The following is a 20,268-nucleotide window of genomic DNA, read 5'->3' as shown; positions in this document are numbered from 1 at the left end:
CAAACATACATTTAACGTTACTCCGAAGCCATGGGAATTGTTAACCGGGCATCAAGAATTTCTTGCAAGCTTCCAGAGATCCTTGTTTTTTTTTTTTTAGTTTTTAAGCATTTTTTGTTGGTTATTTATTATACACGAGGAATTGAGAAAAACGATGAAAAAAGAAATGTGGCATTTTGTTGGGTTCCACGCGGTCTGTAACATCAAGCACATCACCACTATTTGGAAACATTTCGGTTGGTATACGAGTTCTTAAACCACAGAAATCTCGAGATCCAACATTGCTAGATCTATAGGCTTTTTTATATATATAAAAAAGGAAAAAAAAGTGGTAAAGACACCCTGTAATGAGCTCTCTGTTGTTTGCACCGATATTAATTCTATGTATAGTCGAGCCACAAAATGAATTGATCATTAACTACATTAATAATTCTCAACGCTAACGTTTTGTTGTTATTTTAAAGGATCATCCTTCCGACCTGGGAAGAGATGTAGTCATTCAACTCAACTCGAATAAACCGGGTTTTTTTTGAAGAAGAAGAAGGTGAGTTGATGCGTGATACAGTTTTTCCACACAAACTTTTCAAGGGGAGTTTTGACATCATTTTAGGATTGAAGCAGTACCGACCCACGAGTTTATACGATGATCTAGATCCTAGACCAGGTCAGAAGTTAGTTGAGCTGACAACCACGAGCTAGGATCTTATTTCGGTTTGGAGAGCGGATGTTAACGGTGGACCTTTCTCCTCCAGGAATATAAATGGAAGAGTACATGCTTTAAGCCGAACACCCCTGAGGGATCCTTCTTGAAACTTTGACTAAACCGGTGTTACTATGGGGGTATGATTTTAACGTCAGTGCTTGGTTGTCAAATCTCCGTGTCTCTCACCAGAACAACTCTTCGAGTCAAGTGAAGTGGTGATAATATAGAGAAAAAAAATTCAAAATTCCCTCGGCGGTGGATGATTGCCGTCATCCTCCTTCTAGAGAACCTCCTCCACTAGAAAATGGAGAAAGAAGAGCACCTCCCCCCACCAGTACATTTCTGTGGATGGCCTCGCCTGCCTTTGGCCAAAGCCACCATGATGATGAATCATTGTTGGGCATGAGTCAAAATGGTGGGGATTTTTCTAATGATGTTAGTCTTTGTTTGGTTTTTCATTTTTTCCCACATGACATCATAAGTACACCACACGTGCACGTACATCATTACAGTTTAGTCGTTTTGCGGTGCCCATGCCATCACGGTTGACATTGCTAGCCATATTTTACTCTTCAATTTCTTTTATGTTTTTTTCTAAAGTATATCTCCCATCTTGTAGCTTTTGGTACTGTTACCGCTGATTATATTGTTTTTAAATTTTTTTATTTCATAATATATTAAAAAAATTAAAATTCATTCTTAACCTTGCATATTAAAATAATTTAAAAATATAAAAAATAAATTTTTACAAATAATATTTGAGTCATGTTTCTAAAGGCAATCCATCCAGATAAAAGAAAAAAAAAACATTTGAATGGAATTTCTCTCACGCTACGCATGCCTTTCTTGCACGAGATTACAACTATTATTCAACAAGATAATTTTGACCAAAATAAAAACAATAACTAACAAATCAAATTCGGTGCTATGAGTTAGATTGCTCGACCAATTTGAATTTGACAATTAGCTAGCTCGTGCTTGAATTAAGAACTAAGATATATGCGGCCTGCAATTTAAACCCTAATCCACTTGAAATCTTCTTCACATGGACCAGTTCAATGCAATGAAAAATCTTACAATCTAGAAATCCCAGGCAGCTCTCAGTTCCGGACAATTAAAAGATATTAACTTGACCGTTGCCTCAAATAAAAAGTGGCGGTTATTAACTTATCATGGACAACGAACGAATATATATATATATATATGGGTGCTGGAAAATGTTTGAACTTTCTAGATGATGATGGGTTCAACTCGCTAATTAATATTATTATCTTGGATATTGAAATAATCCTTAATTTATTGGTAATTGTTGATTATATATTATATTGCAGCAGGACACTTGGGACGTGTGTTTTACAAGTAAAAAAAAGCACCCTGGGCCGGTGGATGAACCGAACAGTCTCAAATCTGGGATTCAGTGGTCAAAATCTTATCTCTTAGGAACTTTCAACACGTAGCCATGTGTTTTTAATTTTATATACAAATGGCCTTAGATTATCGAACCAATCCAGAATCCTCAGCTTAACTGGTTTTCAACGGTTTGTGTATGTTTGATTAGTTAAATACCCGCATGGGTTTGACAATTATATCATGGCATGCATAATGATGTTTTTGGTGATGTTCAAGGATATTTAAAAATGGGGTTCCTATTATTATGTTTTAAAACTACTTTTTGTTTTTCTAATATATTAAAATAATATTTTTAATTTTTTAAAAATTATATTTGATATCAGCATATTAAAATAATTTATTTTAAAAAAAACACTTTTTAAAAACAAAAAATTAAAATAATTTATTTAAAAAAAACACTTTTTAAAAACAAAATAAACAATTACTTGCCTCAAGTGAAACCGAAGAAGCCCTCGTAGATGATTCAATCCAGGAATAGTCAAGAATATGATTTATCATGGTATTGTTATTGTTATTGGAGGATAGATAGTATATAATTATTAAAACTTTAATATTATATTAAATGATTATTTTTATTTATCTAACATTATTGTTTGAGATTAATAACAGTAACATGCAGTATATAATTATTAAAACTTTAATAATATATTAAAAAATTCATATAAACATAAAAGTTTATTAGAGTTATGAAATATATTTTGTATTATTTTTTAGCGTGTGTGTGTATATATATATATATCATGGTATTAACTAAATGGACAGTTGTAAGGGTTCACATACATTGAAGAAGTCACCATATACATATATATGCTGCCTGAATGGACCATTATAAATCATTCCAAGGTCGACACCCATATATAGAAGTCAATTTGAGTGGAGTCCAACGTGTGCTCCTATTGTTTTTGGAAGAGCACATGCAACTTTATTCTCTCCTTGGAAAATATGGTAATCTTCCATCACTATCTCCTGCCAATTGCGAATTGAGAGGTGGTATTCTCTCAATTTCAAAGATAATTTGGTAACGGCGCACAAAAAAAGACATGGAGTAGTCGGGAGTGCACTATCCAAGTTTGCATCGACATGGCCAAAAGCACCACGCAAGAGAGAGGACGCTAGTACGTACCGAACTTGAGATTTGAGTGCTGCTAACTCAAGAGTGTTTCGAGTGGAGTTTACTATTCCCACTTACTTTGCCATCTTAAAAGACAACCTTTTAAAAGAAAAATGTCCTCTCTTTTTAGAATGCCAAAAGCTATTCCTAGCTATCCCCCACAAAAAACATCAACGCAAGAACACTCCTTTTTCATTTCACCCTTGCTTTTAAGAGCACCCATGCCACACTCACACACACACACACACAACTTGTTACAAGAGAGGAGGGAAAAGAGAGGGTAATGAAGAGTTTTCAATGCAATGAGTGGAGATCCATTAACAAAGAATCCTCATAAAAACCTCTGCGGGTGCAGGGATAGGATTCCCTTTACTCCCTCTAAATTTGCCAGACTTTCTGGGGCAAGTCAACGAGCAAGCTGGAACCTTTATTTTTCTTATGATACGAAGGGAGCCTCTCCCTCTTATGGTGCCCCCCACTCGGGAGGGGATTTACGAGCAATGGGATGTCTTGCACTTAGTAGTTCATTAATCACAGTAACCCATGACCACTTAATTGTATCTTTTCTCTAGCTATATATCCCATGTATAATTAATTAATAAGATACCTTCAAGTGTTTTGGTACCCTAAAAACAATATCACAAGACGAAGCTAGCTAGCTAGCTAGGTTTGCTCACCCTGCATGCGTTGGTATTCTCTTCTCGGGCATGGCACTTAGCTGCGAAACATATTTCGATTATATCAAAGCTTCATTGGTGCTTAATTACGAGAATATATATCTATAGACAAGCCCCTCCCTAGAACCTTACTTGCGAAACACACAGATAATTACCCTTGAACTTGCTAGTGAATACGTGTAAGAACATTAGAAGAAATATAATTATTAACAAAAGAAAGTAAGACCATCGTTAGGAGTCAATTTTTCAAACAGTGGAATCACTACTTCAAGCAATACAAATATAGGACAACAGCCATGCATGCATGTAAATCCAACTAGCACAGGAAAGCATGTAGCCAGTGTGGTGGTTTTCCTTAATCATGATGTCACATGAAATCTTTCTACTATTTATCAGCAGCAAGTCAAACCTAATCCATGCATGCAATGGGGTCCATCTGGTTAAGATCATGCCGATAGATCTAGCTAGGGCTCCCCTTGTGAATCCAGCCCTTCACTATCATTTGACACCAGCTAGCGTGCATCTCTCTCTCTCTCTCTCTATACGTCCGTGCTTATTCATGATCATGATTTTAATTTGCAGGTAAAAATTAAGTTTACCCCAAATTAATAATGATTCCTTCAATCAGGGTTCCTTAAGTCTTGCATGGATCTTCCAAAGGGATGCTTCCACAAAGAGATCATTGGTAGACATATAGCTAGCTAGCTAGGTGAAGAGATGTTAATTATCACACAACTAGCTAAAAGATCATGGGTCGTCGTGAGAAATTATTCTGTGATCTAATGATATCAATTTATTGACCTTTTCAAGAGCTCATCCTCCACTACTCGGTACGTGGAATTGAATTTTCAAATTCATCTAATTCTACCCAAAAAAAAAGAAAAAAGAAAAAAGAAAGTTGTCCAAGATCGTCTTCATCTAATCATGCAAGTTTGGCCTCTTACCTTTCATCACCATAGAAATTCGGTTTGAGTGGGGAGGGAAAGTGAACAAAAAACAGAGGGACTACATACTTTCTGGTTTGGCCCATTAGCATTTTAATAACCTGTGAATTGTGGTTTCCTCGAACAGTACTTTTTCGTTATAAATACATTTGTTTGATAATATGATTTTTAAATATATTTTTAATTTAATAATTTTTTATACAAAAAAATATTTCAAAAAACATACAATCGCTTGCTCCTCGGCTAAGTTGTTGAAAATAAATCCTTTGACATTTTATCTGTTTGTAATTGAGTCCAGTGCTTTAATTTTCAATAGCTGATCAATTTGGTAAAAATAACCTCTTTCTTCTTCTTCTTCTTCTTCTTCTCATCATTTATTCTTTTTTCATGGCCGAGTTAGATCTTTCGAAACTGAAACTAGAAGGCAAAACCTGAGTGTACTAATGAGCATAAAAAATAAAACTGGGCCATCAGCACAGGCCTTCGCAACCCACCTCAGCCCAAGCATTAAGAGGTATTTACAACCCTTTTGCTGTGGCCATAACCACCCATCTTCTTTACTACATTAGCAATTAGATTTAGAAATGAGAATTCCAATTTAATTGTGCTTTCTGGAAAATTTCCGAATTCTTCAATGGTCATGGACATACTTGCATTGGTTCATCTGTTAACAAGGACCGAGTTTTCCTTTTAAATTACATCAAAGACGCTTCCCCTCACATCATTTTATGTATTTAATAAAATAATTTCCTTTTTAAATGTTAGTCTCAAAATTTAAGTTTATAAAATTAATAAAATTTTATTAAATTACAGAGGAATGGCCTTGAATAAAATTAGTGGCTCAAGATTTTAGTGCCCGTTTAGTGCGTTTCAACTTGTGTTTGATGGAAGTTTAATTTTTTTTTAATATTTTCAAATGATTTTGATATGCTAAATTAAGAAATAAAATTTAAAAAATAAAATAAAATTATTCTCTCGAGTAATAACCTGGAACTTTAGCCGTAAAAAATTGCATATCACTCGGCATGGTGTTTGAGAGAACCTCTAATTTAGAATTCATTTGAGAATTGAATTTAAATTTTAATAAAAATACACTAGTTAAATTCTTTCCTTCCATTTTTTTTTCCAATACTCATTAATAAAATCGAACTCCATTTAGTACTTTATTTTCTTCGCTCTCCGGTAAATTAATTTTGTATCACAATTGTGTATTCTCGAAACAAATAAAAAAATAAAAAATAATATTACATGCACTTTACAATCTTCAACTTCTCAAACTGTACTCCATCTAATCTCAACATGTATCACTCCATTCCTCGAATCAATTAGATGGTATTTCTGGTTGATGCGTCCGTTGTAAACAACATCGTCAAGATTGATTTCCACATGCCCCAACGATTCCTTCATGTTAAAAATAACATCAATAATACAAGAAAAACAGCAGCAGCAGCAGCAACAATGCTGTTGGAAAAATTAATGATTCCTGTACCTTTGATCGGAAACTAAAGCTTTTTCGCTTGCTCATGACCTGAATACGAATCAACTCATGCAGGGGAGGTTGATCGAGCGTGAATTGGAACTCTTCGTTCCAACGAGGATCCCGAGTCTTTTTTATCGTCTGCAGGAACACCAAGTTGCGGATGTAAATAAAAATGGAAGACTGGACTATGCCTGTAATAAATTTCGGGTGAGGACTTGATATTTTTCTATAATGAAGAGCGTTCACCTTAGTTCTCTTCCTTTCTCCTCTGAAAAGGACTAGAGCATAGGGATTATGGTGACGCTTCCCTTCTACATCCTCAGCTCCTTGAACCATAACTGAGAGTAAACCTGCTCCACTCAATGGTGCTTCTTCTGGAGAAGACCTGCCACTTACACTTCCCATCTCACCATTTCCATCCAAAGGTCCGCTAAACTTGATACTATCTTCTCTAAAAGGCACATAGGTCAACTCCACCACAATCTGTCCTCGCTGTTTCTTGTCCCGAGAGTCGGAAATATTTGTGTGCTTGAGCAAATCAAGAGTGAAGTCCTTCGTTTCACGGGGAGTAAGCACTTTCAGAGGAACTAATTGCATCCCTAATCAGTCATGCCCACCAACCTGCAAAATAAATTAGAAAGAAGTTTGAATTCCCGTTGCAAATTTAAACTCAACCGAACAAAATTTCATTCAAATGCTATTCTCGGAGAACCAGAAAACAATTTTCTATCAGTTCTTCGAAGGATTTTAGATTCAAAGAAAATTTTAAAAAATAAAGAATCGATGCTCAGATTTCTAAGGAAAAACCTTGTCCCAGTCAAACACTTGTAGTTGAAGAGCTTGGGATTCAGGATTCTTGACAACAAGCTTGAAGTTCTCATTCCATTCAGGATTCAGATTCTTCTTCTTGATTGTCGTTTTCTTTGCTGGAAGCTTTTCTCCAGTGAGGTTAAGTTTCACATATGGATCAGATGTTCCGAGGAGATCAGCCTTCAGGAGTTTATTTGCCCGCACAACTTTCACATGAAGTATCCCCACAGGCTTCTTAATAATTACTCTAAAGAAAAATTAGAATCAGATAATAAGATGGAATGCCATTAAAAAAAAAAATTGCGTAAAAACTCAATGAAAAGTTTCTAAATCGAACTTAGTCTGACAGCTAGTTATAATATTTTCAAACATGAATATAATCGAACTTTGGATGCAGAGTGAACCAACAATACGAAGTATTGGATGATAACACTAGTGAAAATGATAAATGTATCGAACTTAAATTCATTGAAAGAAAATGGGAAACTCAATGAATCATATCAAGTTCAACATCTAATATAAACTTACGTTGAAGAATCAATGATAGGTATATCGAGAGTTTGGGGCCATAAGTAGAGGCTTGCTACCTGTTTTTTTATCATCTCCTGCAATCACTTAGAACTATTAGTTGATTCAAACCCATCTAACAGTTCGATTTAATGCAAGAAATTTTAACACTGATCCAATTTTAGACAATTAAATTATTGCTTCACCCCACACGTTCAAGTATTACCAGTGCAGCACCTGAACTAATCGATAAAGGCCAGGTATGGACATAACATCTCCTCCCAGGATTTTCAGTCCAAAATCAACATGTGGCTGGAGATAAATCAGTAGAAAAAGATCATACAGAGATAATTAGCCATCTGGCTTTAGCTAAGATAAAACCTCACTGTACCAGACTTCTTACCCTCTCCATCAAGGACACCGCAATATTCGCAAAACATGGAAAGGTAGGCACAAGAGGTTTCAAAGCTACCCGTGGCACTGCAAATATCTGCAGATCAACTAACTGCAAAGAAGCATTGTCAGTGCAATGGGAGCCATGCATCTTCTTTAAAAGAATTGAGTCAACTAACAACACTAGTTTTCTGAAGAAAGATTGTGCCCCTGGGCTCTTTTTACCTGAAATGTAACCTGCAAAGACATTAATTTAAGCACCAAAACAATGTTGGGATTGCCAGCCCACCTTATTGCTGGTTCCATTACTAAATCCTTCTCATTAGTTTCGTAGACTTTGAGACCTGAAAAATTACAGTTCACATGAACAGTAAGAAAAATTAGGGATCTTGAAGGATCAATACCTTCTGTATATGGTTCATAAGATTTTGCCCCAAGTTCATATATAATTTCTGCAATTGAACAGAATTGCCATTGCAGCGCTTAGCTGAATTTTACACCAAGACTCTTCAAATTTTAGAATTGGAAATCCTCAAAAACCAGCTGATGAACGTGATCAAACGTTTTCACATACACTAAGACAAGAAAACAGAGAAAAAATTCTGAGTGTTCCTGCACTGTTTAAACGAGCCTTTAAAATACGAGCAATTCTACTGCCTTTCGATATTCAATTTTTTTTTCCTGTTACAAATATCAGAAGAACCGTGAAAAACTTAATTACCGTGAATTGTAGGAGGAAGAGTTCCAAGAGTTAAATGCTCAAACTCGATGGCTCGTATCTTATATTTCCCAATATACTCTGCAAACATAGATTGTGTTGTCCTTCTTATCATTGCACAAACTGCCTGCATGCAGCCATGAACTCAAAATTTTGAAAATACTTTAACAAGATGAAGGCAAAATCTTAGTTATCAAATCACCTTATCAAGGTAGGGCCACATATCCGAGAGAAAATTGTTCAACCAGTCAACCTGTGAAAATCACATAGCAATAATCAATATAGTCACACATTTGAGATAATATTTAACTAAGAAACAATAAATGCACAGGAAGAACAGTATCAGTAACAATAGCTATTGCGGATGTTCAAATAGACCAGGACTAATATACTGCGCTTACTCTTTCATAATCAGGGCATTTTACCCATAATGGAATATCTGGTAGAATATCTAGCAAAGCACCTGTGTCTAACTCATGAAGTGGCCTGACCACTGGATCCTGCATTAGATGGTCCAAGATTAAAAAAGTCACACATGTTAAGCAAAGATTATCAGCACACCTTTGTGCATTGCTTGCAAGTAAACCGATTACCTTTAACTTACAGAATACTTTGAATTTTGTTGCTTTAAAGTATCCTAATTTTTCTTTTAATCCCATGAAAGGTCCTGGTATTCACTACGCTCTAGTCCGGTTTTGTCAAGAGGAGGGACTTCTTTTATGTTTTGCACTTTGAAAAAGGAAACCTCTTCGACAAATCAGTAAAACTTCTGGCTTAAAATCTTGACTAAAAAGCAGTTTAGGATGTTCTACACAGTCAAACTGTTGAGATTAATGCAACATGAACACCACAACATCTATCACGAAAAGAAAAAAAGAAAACAGAAAGCCACTCTTAAATATTAAATAACACAGATGAGCAAATCAAAGCAGACCCCCAATGTAAGCAAGCAGCACATTCATCTTGAATTAATGTAGACCTAATCAACAAAGTTGAACAACCACAAAATTGCAAAGGCATCATAAGCATGATGTGTGAAAAAGAAATCAAAGCCTAGCCTGGCCTTCAATAATTCTACACAAAATGTCAAATAGAAAATAAGAATTGCATGTCGATGCATCATATTCTCGACTATTCCAGAAGAGTTGAAGAGTTTTTTTTAAAAAATCATTCTTCTCCTTTCACTTAAGAGCCCTGCAAAAAAGGAAATCAGAAAATCAACTGCAAATAGTTCTCCTTCAACCTTTCCTACAATGGCCCCACAGTCTCCAAAAACACAGCAATACCACAATTCCTCTCCATTTTAATATTCAGCAACATTACTTCATTGAATCACATTTTTCTAAAGAACACAGCATCGCACTCGAGAACTGTGTTTCTGACAAAACACAATCATATATAGAAACCGAGAAAAGTGGGAATCTTGGCGTAAACAAATGCAGTACTACTCCACAACCTCAACCCAAAAGGTTAAAAAGAACAACTTTTAGAGGACAACATTTATAATGAATCAGAGCAAAACAATGATCAAACAAATTAACAACGTTATGTACCTTAACAACATCAACGATCAAAAAAAAAAAAACCAGGAAACTAACACATACAGAGAGAGAGAACGAGAGATAATGATGATCATACACGATTAATTACCTTGACAGTATCTTGAGGCTTAGAATAAACGAAAAGAAAGAAACCAATCAGGAGACCAAAAGGAAGTCCAATTCCAAAACCAAGAAGTTCCAAGAAAGTATTCAAGAATCCCATCTCTCTCGACAAAACCAAAAGCACAGAGAGAAAATACTTATTGAGGAGGATAGAGCGAGAAAATAAAGGGGAAAATGTTTACTGGGAAACGTAACGAACACATGAAGAGAAAGATAGAGAGACGACCATAACCGCCAAATTTGATAAAAAAAAAAAAACAAAAAAAACAAAAAAAAACAAAGAAAGTGACAGGTTGTGGCTAACAACTTGTTAATATGACTGGCTCGTCAAAATCGAAAAGAAACAAGCAAAAATATAATTCTGCCTGCGTGCCGTTCTCTCCTCCTGTGAATCACTGCTTCAAATTTTAAATTCAACAACTACCAGAGCTCTTTAAATTACTCTTTTTCCCTTTTGAGAAGATAAGTAACCTATTGTAACTTGTAAAAAAAAAAATGAAATTCTAAGATTAAGTGTGAACACAAAAAATCAAATCCTATAAAGAATCATGTTAATTGAAAAGTTTAAATATTGGTTGGTTTAGATATTTATATTATCTTTTAATACACATTTTAAAATTATTTTCATTAGAATAAAAAATTGTAAAGATGAGATTCCATGACTATGCTCTTTGATTAGAATACAGAGCGAAAAGATTTGAGTTAATAAATATATGATTAAATGAATTATAAAATACAATTTATATATATTCTATTGTAAATTTGACTCTGATACTATCATTAAAACTCTCTCTGAAACAAGGCGTTGAATTGTATGAGAATGTGTGTGTTTTTGTGAGTACCGTGTACAATGGTTCACAAATTTTGTTCACACAAAGACGTGATTAAAAAATGAATTATTAATTAATTTTGTTCACACATTTTCCATTAATTAGCAAGAAAGATGTTATTTCTAAGAGCCAAAATTAAGAACACATATATTTTTAATATTTAAATCTTGAAATCAGTATTTTATATTAAAAAATAAATATACAATGACGTCGATGTAATCTCTCTTAATATTCATTCATTACATATAATATCATTCGAACAAACAAGGAATTTAACATCGATTAACGCTGTTTTACAAGGAAACATATTGATAGTCTTACCAAATCATACGCAGGTTTTAAAAGGCAAAAATATTACAGATGAATTTAGAAATATATATTACATCCTTTTTTTTTCCTTTTATTACAGAAACTATATATAGGAATTACGAGGTTAATTTGAAAGCATTAGACTTTGGACACAAAGAATAGCGTTGATCTATATAATTATTGACTTGATTTGATTCCGATAACCATATATTATATACTGTTTTCTTGCATGATGGGACGCACGAGTTGGGAGAAATTCACCGAGTCTCGATGGAATATTTGCAACTATTTCATCAAAACGAGTTGTGGAGAAGATAAAGGCTGACTCACTTCCGATAATTCACTGTATGATTCAATCGATTTGTACAGTTATTTTTCCTCCGGAGAGACACGAAAGGGGCAAGAATCCTTGAAGTTTAGGTGTCCCCAGATTTTGTTGTTGTGGTATTGGAAAGTTCGCTACCGGCACGTTGAGACGGCTTTGCAGTTGTTGGTCACCTTCTCTCGGAGGGCTGCAAGACAGGCTTCGGCCCCTGCTGCATAACTTATACAAGCTGTGGCGGGCAAGGAACTCAGCCACAGACCCACCATCCCAGCAAATCTAGCTATAAAAGTAAAAAATAACACGGCACAGTGAATGAAGCTATCTGTAGGAATTAGAATTACATAAAGAAATCAGTCTGCATTGAAACATAGCGGCTAGAAGTTTAGTACTGTTTGTTTGTTTTGTGTTTAAAAAATGTTTTTGGATTCTTTAATTAAATTTTTTAAAATTTTAATATTATTTTAACATGCTAATACAAAAAATAAATTTAAAAAATAAAAATATATTATTTTAATATATTTTCATTTAAAAAATAACCATTACTAGTGGTAAGCGTTAGCATAATTTTATGTTTAAGGAAATAAAAAAATTAATTCTAAATTTAGATAAACATGAGAAAGGATTATATATATGAATTTGGATAAGTATGAACATGATTGGTGGAAGATTCTTGCAATTTAATTAATATATACTGCTAAATTCAACAAATCAATAAAAATAAAAATAAAAAACCGTTATTCAATGTTCTACGAACGTGCAGTTTGAAAATAAAGGTTTTGATTTGACATCCACGTGTCATCCTGCCAAGTGTCCCCTTTTGATTTCGTATAGGCAAAGTAATCGGTGTATATGTATTTTGAAATACGATAATAATTATTTTTAAAATATTCTTTACTTAAAAAAAATTAAAATAATATTTTAATTTTTTTTATATTAAGATATTAAAACATTATAAAAATAAAAATTAAATTTTAGAAAGCTCCAAACTGATCTCCTTGAGCCGCGAGCAGTAACGAAAAATAATTAATGGAAAATTATATGTTGAAATGGGCCTGCCATTTTCAATGCGAATCGAAATTTTTTTAAAATGGCATAAAAAATCATTAATAATTAATTTATTGATAGCTTTGATTGAGACCAAGGGACTGCTTCCATCAAGCATCCCTTCCCAAGAGTCCCGGTAGACAAACAAAACATCGTCTTTTCTACTAGGTAATGGCACGAGAATCTCAAGAGTCCAGCTCGCGGGCAGCACGAGTGACGTGACTCTCTCCCCCTCTCCTTTGTATCACTCGGAATTGTTCTTCCTATCAAGCTCTTTTTCTGGAATGGTTAAGCAAGATGTTTTCAATGTCTGGTTTACTCGAAATAAAACAAGTTTTAAAAAATAAAAAAGCAATTACGGATTCTTAGGAGATGAAAACAATTTATAAGACTATTTATTTTACTAAATCATACGTAAAAAATAAATTATTTTCATGAAACAAATAAATGGAGATTGGCCGTGGAGGAGAAGGAAACAACAACAGGAGCCAGCAAGTCGAAAGTGGCCGTCGGCTCTGCCGTGATGGACCACCAAGTAATGGGCCATGTGTTGGTAGGGGACCTGAAAATCGTATTTACCAACAAGTAAACGGGCCTACCAATCTATGAAAAACCACAAGACAGGCCCAGTTACATCTACGAAACCCAACAACCAGTTTTAACTAACAAGCCCGTGCGCATGATGTTCAAATTAATTTAATTACATTACCAGAGACAAACACTCTCTCGCTCTCTATGGACTTTCTGTTTATGAGCTTGATTTCTTCAATGACAATTTATATCCCCTCAAGTCGTTGTCATGGTTCACTAGAGAAAGGAACACGTTGCCATCATGGTAAATGTTTGTCTTCCTATCCTTTTCCTTAAATTTGTTTCAAAGCTGAGGACAAAACGAGCCCGGTTTCTTTCCAACGTCAGACAAAACTCACGAGCCACTGTATCGGACGGGTTCCTACCAGTCCGCATGCAGTTGTCAACACCATACGCTAGAACTTGTTATGGGTCTTGAACGGGTTGGTGTTGCCTCCCCGAGAAAGCGTGTTCGTCAAGTGCTGAATTTATGGATTAGAATATGATGAATCAATGTTTTATTATTATTATTATTATTATTATTTTGTGAAAACGTCTAATTCCATGTCTAAAAACGTCCAATAACATGATCGTAAGATGGATGTGTGAAGCTTATATCTATACTCAACGTCCCTGAACTTGACAGAATATTAATTTGGTTTAGTTTTGCATTTATTTTAATTTTAATTAATGTGCTTTTAAATGGTTGCTTTTTTTTAGGATCTGGTTTAATAAATTTTTAATTTAATTTGATATTTTTAGTTTGATTTGATTTGTTTATTTTAGCTTTTAAAATCAAATACCAAACTAAATGGATTTTTTTAATTTTCTAACCAAACTGAAAACTCATAAAACAATTCAGTTTGACATATTCTACATAATTTGATTGATTTGATTACACGATAGTCTCGACAATCTTTCTCTATTCGATTATTTTAAATGAAAATACCAGGCAGTTCGATTACTAGCTGAAGCTATGTATCTTCCTCGATGAACAAAGACTGTAATATGAAAGAAAAGAGGCTATCCTATAATTTTTACGGGCTATTTATTTTTGCAGTTATGTTTTGTAATTTTTTTAAAAAAATTGTTTTTGTTTGAAAATAGTTTTTTTAATAAATTTAAATCATTTTGAAAAAATTATTTTTCATTATTTAAAAATAAAAATATTTTGAAAATAGTTTTTTTAATAATTTTAAATCATTTTGAAAAAAATATTTTTCAATATTTAAAAATAAAAATATTTTATAAAACAATTAAAATATTAACTTAGCCTAGCGTTATGCATACCATACCATTTCTAACTAAGGATTCCGTACTGCTATTGGTTTGACAATATTTTGTTTTTTAATTAAACTGACATATTTACCTTTGTCTTTTATATTTATATATTCAACAAATAAAATCGTGTTTTTTTTCTTATAAATATTGTTGTTTTATGTCAACACATAAGTGGTTTTGCAACTCAACTATATTGAATTAGCATATCAACTACCATTACTTCGTAATTAATTGATTGAATTAGCATATCAATAAATATCAGGTTTCTTTTTTTTTATAAAAAAAATCAATTTGCATGCACGGACTGGTAGCGGCGTTGTGCAATGACCTCGAGATTTTTTAATGAGTTATTTTTTATTGACAGTGACGACATCGATCGAGTTCTTGCTTAAATATTAAAGTTAGTAGTTTTAATGACGTGATTCGTTAATTATTTTAATTTTTATTTGAAATTAAATAATATTTTTTTAAAAAAATATTTTGAACACTAACACTTTAAAACAACACAAAATCATAAAAAAAATTTAAAAAAAATTAAAACACTTTTTAAACATAAAAACAAACACCCCCTAACTAATAATATCTTCAATAAATTTGCTCGGTGGTCCAAAATAAGAAAAGCTATGGGGCTCACCAGGTTATCAGCAACAACTACAGGAAGGGCTGCAAATTCATGGGACATAAATTCTAACCTAATTGATCTAGGAAGTTGTGGGCTGCATTTGTCTAACTACGTGGTGTGTCAATGCAGGTATGAATGTGAAACTAAATGGAATTAAAGTCAACCATATAAATTGTTGGAACATAAACAACACTGTACATAAATGATCAGCCTAACTATTACAGAATTTCATTTTTCAAAATTATTTCTCACCAGAGTTCAGAGCATATATGCCTTCTGTAATCGAGTCAAAAGTTTTTATTTATTTTAATTAATTAAAAGGGAAATATATCTTAATTTCTATCGATTAAATGTATTTTACCCCAAACATAATTCGGGCACTCAACAACCAAGTATGGATCTTATCCAAAAGTTTGACAATCGTTAGAGAAAAGTACGAGCTTTATATCTGATGATTTTCTCATTGTCTTCACCTACCCGGAAGCAAAAACCAAAAGGGTGGTTGGTGGCGAACAAGACCTAGCCACCCACAACAACTCCTAGTTACTATATTTTTCTGAAAAATATAATAATTAGAGAATGTATGCTCTGATGTTCGCAGCTCAGATGTATTTTATTTTATTTTTATTGACGCAGTCCCTTGGAGATACACCTAACCCCCATGCTATACATCCACCAAAAAAGAAAAACCAAACCTTCACTGTCGGCTTGAGTCAATATTGCACGGGATTGTTGAAGGATTGGATTTGTTTTCAGAGATTGCTTGGTCAATAATGCATTTAATTGTGTTTTTATTATTGTAGTAGTTTTTAGGGATAGATTTAAAAACATTATAAATTAATTATAGTTTTTTCTAACCAAGATTTAAAGAAAATTTTTGGTAAAACTCATACAAAACTACAAGATATATTGATTAATTAAATATTTTTAAATTTATAACTAAGATAAAATGCAAGACTATATATCTACATTGATTAATCAAATATTTTTAAATTTATAACTAGGATTAAATGCAAATCACACTACGAAAAAACCCTGATTGGAGCAAACAAGTTTCATGTCTGTATAGTCCAAAGTAAACGTCGTCTATAAATGCCCGGATACGTTGAGGTCCTCCATGTGGTGCTCCTCCGTTGAAGGGGGGTCTCGTATCCCATTGCCTTGTGTAGCAGCGTCTGCTTTTGATGGTGTCTAGGAGGTTAACAAAATAATTAATTTTTGAGAAAATTAAGAAGTTAATTTCTTGAAAATCAAAATTATCTAAAATGCTAGCTTAAGCAATAAAGGTAATAGTGGAGCATTTTTTAAAATATATTTTAAAAAAATAACTGAAAAAAGGTTTTTATTTCTTAAATATTTTTGAAACTTTAGATAATTTTCTTACTGACACCAAATTTGTATGCATATAGTCTCATCAAATAAAAGATTTTGTATGCCCTAAGGGCTTAGCATCGTGTGAATGATCCTTTCCACTGAATATAGGTGCGGCACTGCCATGATTTTTTCATAGTAGCTGGCTTGTCAGCCGCAGAATTTTTTCATAGTAGCTGGCTCGTCATATTGACATGCATGCACATGAGACAATGGGTTTTTCTTTCTCCCTGCAGTGCTAAATTAATCCCGGGAAACATATAACATGTTCATGATGCATTAATATATTTTAAATATGTTATTTCTCTGTAATTTCACGTTTAAAAGGATCAAATAACGGAACATATATCAGTTTGGTAGAGTATCAAGTATAGATCATATGTGTTTGGTTTGCTTTCAAGCTCCATATTCCCGGCCTAGCTATATATTTAAATTAGGTATATGCAGGTTGTTTAATGAGATCTTAAAAATCAATATTTATAAGTTTAACTATTTATTGAATCGAGTAATATATAAGTTGAGTGAGTTGTTGGATTTAACATCCTTGAATTCAATTATGTGATGAATTCTAATACAAGTGGACCCAGCAAGATATTAAATTTATTATGGGCCTAGCTGCATGTTAAATCCTGGTATATGTAAATATCGGGCTCAGCAGGACACTGAACTTAAATATATATAAGTCTAATGAGTTATTAAATTTAACATTCTCGAATTCAACTACATATTAAGCTCAATAGTATAGAAATTCGATAAGTTGCTAGACTTATCATCTTTAGCTTAAGATTATTACAGGTCTAAATATGCATTGAACCGATGATTACTATATGGTCTATATTAGATTAGAGGGTTTTATTTGTTTATTCTTCATATTATTAACATAAAATATTAGGAAATCAAGAATAATCTTTTTCATACACTTCTAGATATATAAAAGTCTTATAATAACCTACTATATTTCTATCAATATTAATATTATATAAATGATATTTATCTCTTATTAATGTTGTGTATGTAATATTTATTTTTTATTAATGCTATCAAGAGAAAATGATACTTCAATCCTTCTATTAAAGTAAAATAATAAAATTTAAGGGTTATACATATCATCTAAATCATTTCAGTAAATAATTTATATTTTTTTATTCTTTAACTATTTATAACTGTTAATAATTTTTTAAATGATTTGTTCTAGTTAATGATGAGACAATGAATGCACTAAGATTTTTTTTTTCTATATATATATAGAAAGAAAGAAAGAAAAACAGGTCTTTGGTCTTAAGTCCACTTTCTCGTTTAATTTCCTGAATATTTTTGATCTTCGTGATTGTTGCAGCTCCAACTCAGATAATATCAAACAAATGGCCTTGTAGTTAATACCGGGATTGAGACTGTGACAGCACACCATACATAGCATAAATAATTAGATAGAATAAGAAATTCGAAATTAAATCCAAAAAAATTAGTGCTTAATTTACATTGTTCTGGGTAGTTGAACTTCAACGAGTAGAGATATTCAGAAAATTAATTATGAGGATGGCGAGGGCTGTACGGCAAAGAAGACTTAATGACAGCTTCCTACCAACCACAATCTAATTATAAATTAGAACGGGGTTTGGTAGGCCTTCCCACTACACAAGTTGATGAAAAATTACAGAAAAGTAAGAGTCCAAGCTACCAATTCCAGGCTCAAAAGGTACACAGGACGCATCTTTTTCATGGTTTCTGGGCAGTAAAAAACTTGTATTTGTAGTTCTCCTTTAAAGCACAGAAAGGTAAAAGGGATGCGAGGTAATTCGTTCATGGTCCACGAGATCGCTACAGATGCAAAGGGATGCACAAAAAATCCAGCAGAAGAGATTGAATATTGGCAGGCGATCATGTGGATTCCAAGGTGTCCCCTGATAAACTCTTGGACTGAGAGATAAATGCACTTTGGGACTCCAAATATCCAATTATATTTACAGTGAATTCATCGCACTTGTTGTCTCTGTGCAGCCCTTCTGGACTTGGTTTTTTCTGAGTTAATATGGAGGTATTGTCTGGTGACTTGGCACTGACTTCTATGAACCGTTTGGAAACGTGGCAGGCGGCGGCTTTTTAATTTTTTTTGGATATATAATTTTATTAAAAATATTTTTTTAAAAAAGTATTGTTATAACAAATTTTTAAATAAAAAATACTTTTAAAAAATTATTCCAGTATCATACAATCACTTGTGACTTGTTCATCCAAATACCCAGCTGACATCCATTACTAATAATAATTAAAAAAAGAGACACGTTATTCTCATTCTTATTTATTAAACTTCTTGTTTTTATATTTTAAAAATATTTTTTTTAAAAATATATTTTTAATAAAAAATACTTTGAAAATTACTACGGTTATATTCACAGAAACGCTCGTCTTCCAGCTCCCAGCGAAGCCTGCTCTTTTCTTTCGTGATAATTTTCTCTTCTTGATTTAGCTATAAAGCCCACTGCCAACGCCGTTTTAGCACCTAAATAAATCTCAGTAGGATAAACCATATTTTAATCTGAAACCCGGTTCTGGTCCCATTTTTTGGAACCAAAAAAGGATACCGAACCCACAGCTCAGGATCAAGCGCATCATTGTAAATGAGATGTTTATTAAATTTTGAGCCACCTGATAGTATTAAATTTTGCACTGTATCATGCTCATCATGGCAAGTAATAATAAAAGTTTGAAAATCCTAGGGTGTTCAATATGTTCATTGATTCTAAGGTTTAAAGGATTTGGTAAGGTGCGCGTAAATTTAATTATATGATTATTAATTTTAGTAATTATAAAATTTTATGTTTATTAATTTTTAATACTCGTAGAATTAATCAAGATATATATTAGCTGATCTATATAACCATTAACTTTATAATCTATAAAATTAGTTGAGATAAGTTTAAATTAGCTCGAATATCTATATTAATAGAAAAAAAACCCTTAAAAACCATTATTTCTTAGAAGATTTATATGAACGATTATTTTAGACAGAGAGATAGGACAATTTATTATATGTTTTTATATTTATATTGAAGATGATTATCCAGATATATATCCTTAGAATTTAGTAATGTTCAAGTTTTTTAGGTTTGATATACTTGATATATTTATGTTTATTTAGATATAATTGAGTATAAAATTTAAGTTTTTAAAGCCTTCGCATGTTTATTGGATTTTTACTTAACCTTGATTAATTATTGAAATTTCTTTAATGATCAAAGCTAAATATTTAGAACATGACATGTTTGTCTTGTTTATTTTATTTAAAAATATCTTTTGTGAATAAAAACCTCAATCAAAAATCAATTCATCACTTTCTATATCGTTTCAACTATAAAAACGTTATGAATGACAATTAAGTCTTATTTTAATGAGAGAAGCTGTCAATTACACAGCAATTTCAAATCTAATTGTGTGAGAATAATAAATCTTACTTAATGGATTCGCAATGAAACCTTCCATCTATAACACCGTGTCCTTG

At 32.7% G+C, this 20,268-nt stretch overlaps 1 protein-coding gene across 1 annotated transcript; it reads right to left on the bottom strand.

Moving 5' to 3' along the window:
• Positions 1-5,977: 5,977 nt before the first annotated feature.
• Positions 5,978-10,678, bottom strand: LOC105130759 (synaptotagmin-3-like). Its single transcript, XM_011033422.1, is given in 12 exon segments — positions 5,978-6,246; positions 6,335-6,463; positions 6,572-6,946; positions 7,133-7,382; positions 7,664-7,740; positions 7,880-7,954; positions 8,046-8,147; positions 8,261-8,379; positions 8,757-8,880; positions 8,956-9,006; positions 9,155-9,253; positions 10,404-10,678. Coding segments are annotated over 12 exon segments (1,644 nt in total). The 5' UTR covers positions 10,518-10,678; the 3' UTR covers positions 5,978-6,117.
• Between the last annotated feature and the right edge of the window lie 9,590 nt (positions 10,679-20,268).

This window comes from Populus euphratica, unplaced genomic scaffold (genome assembly GCF_000495115.2).
Source record: "Populus euphratica unplaced genomic scaffold, PopEup_1.0 scaffold29.1, whole genome shotgun sequence".
In the NCBI taxonomy this organism is placed as follows: domain Eukaryota; kingdom Viridiplantae; phylum Streptophyta; class Magnoliopsida; order Malpighiales; family Salicaceae; genus Populus; species Populus euphratica.
This window is presented reverse-complemented; position numbering and strand designations above follow the sequence as displayed.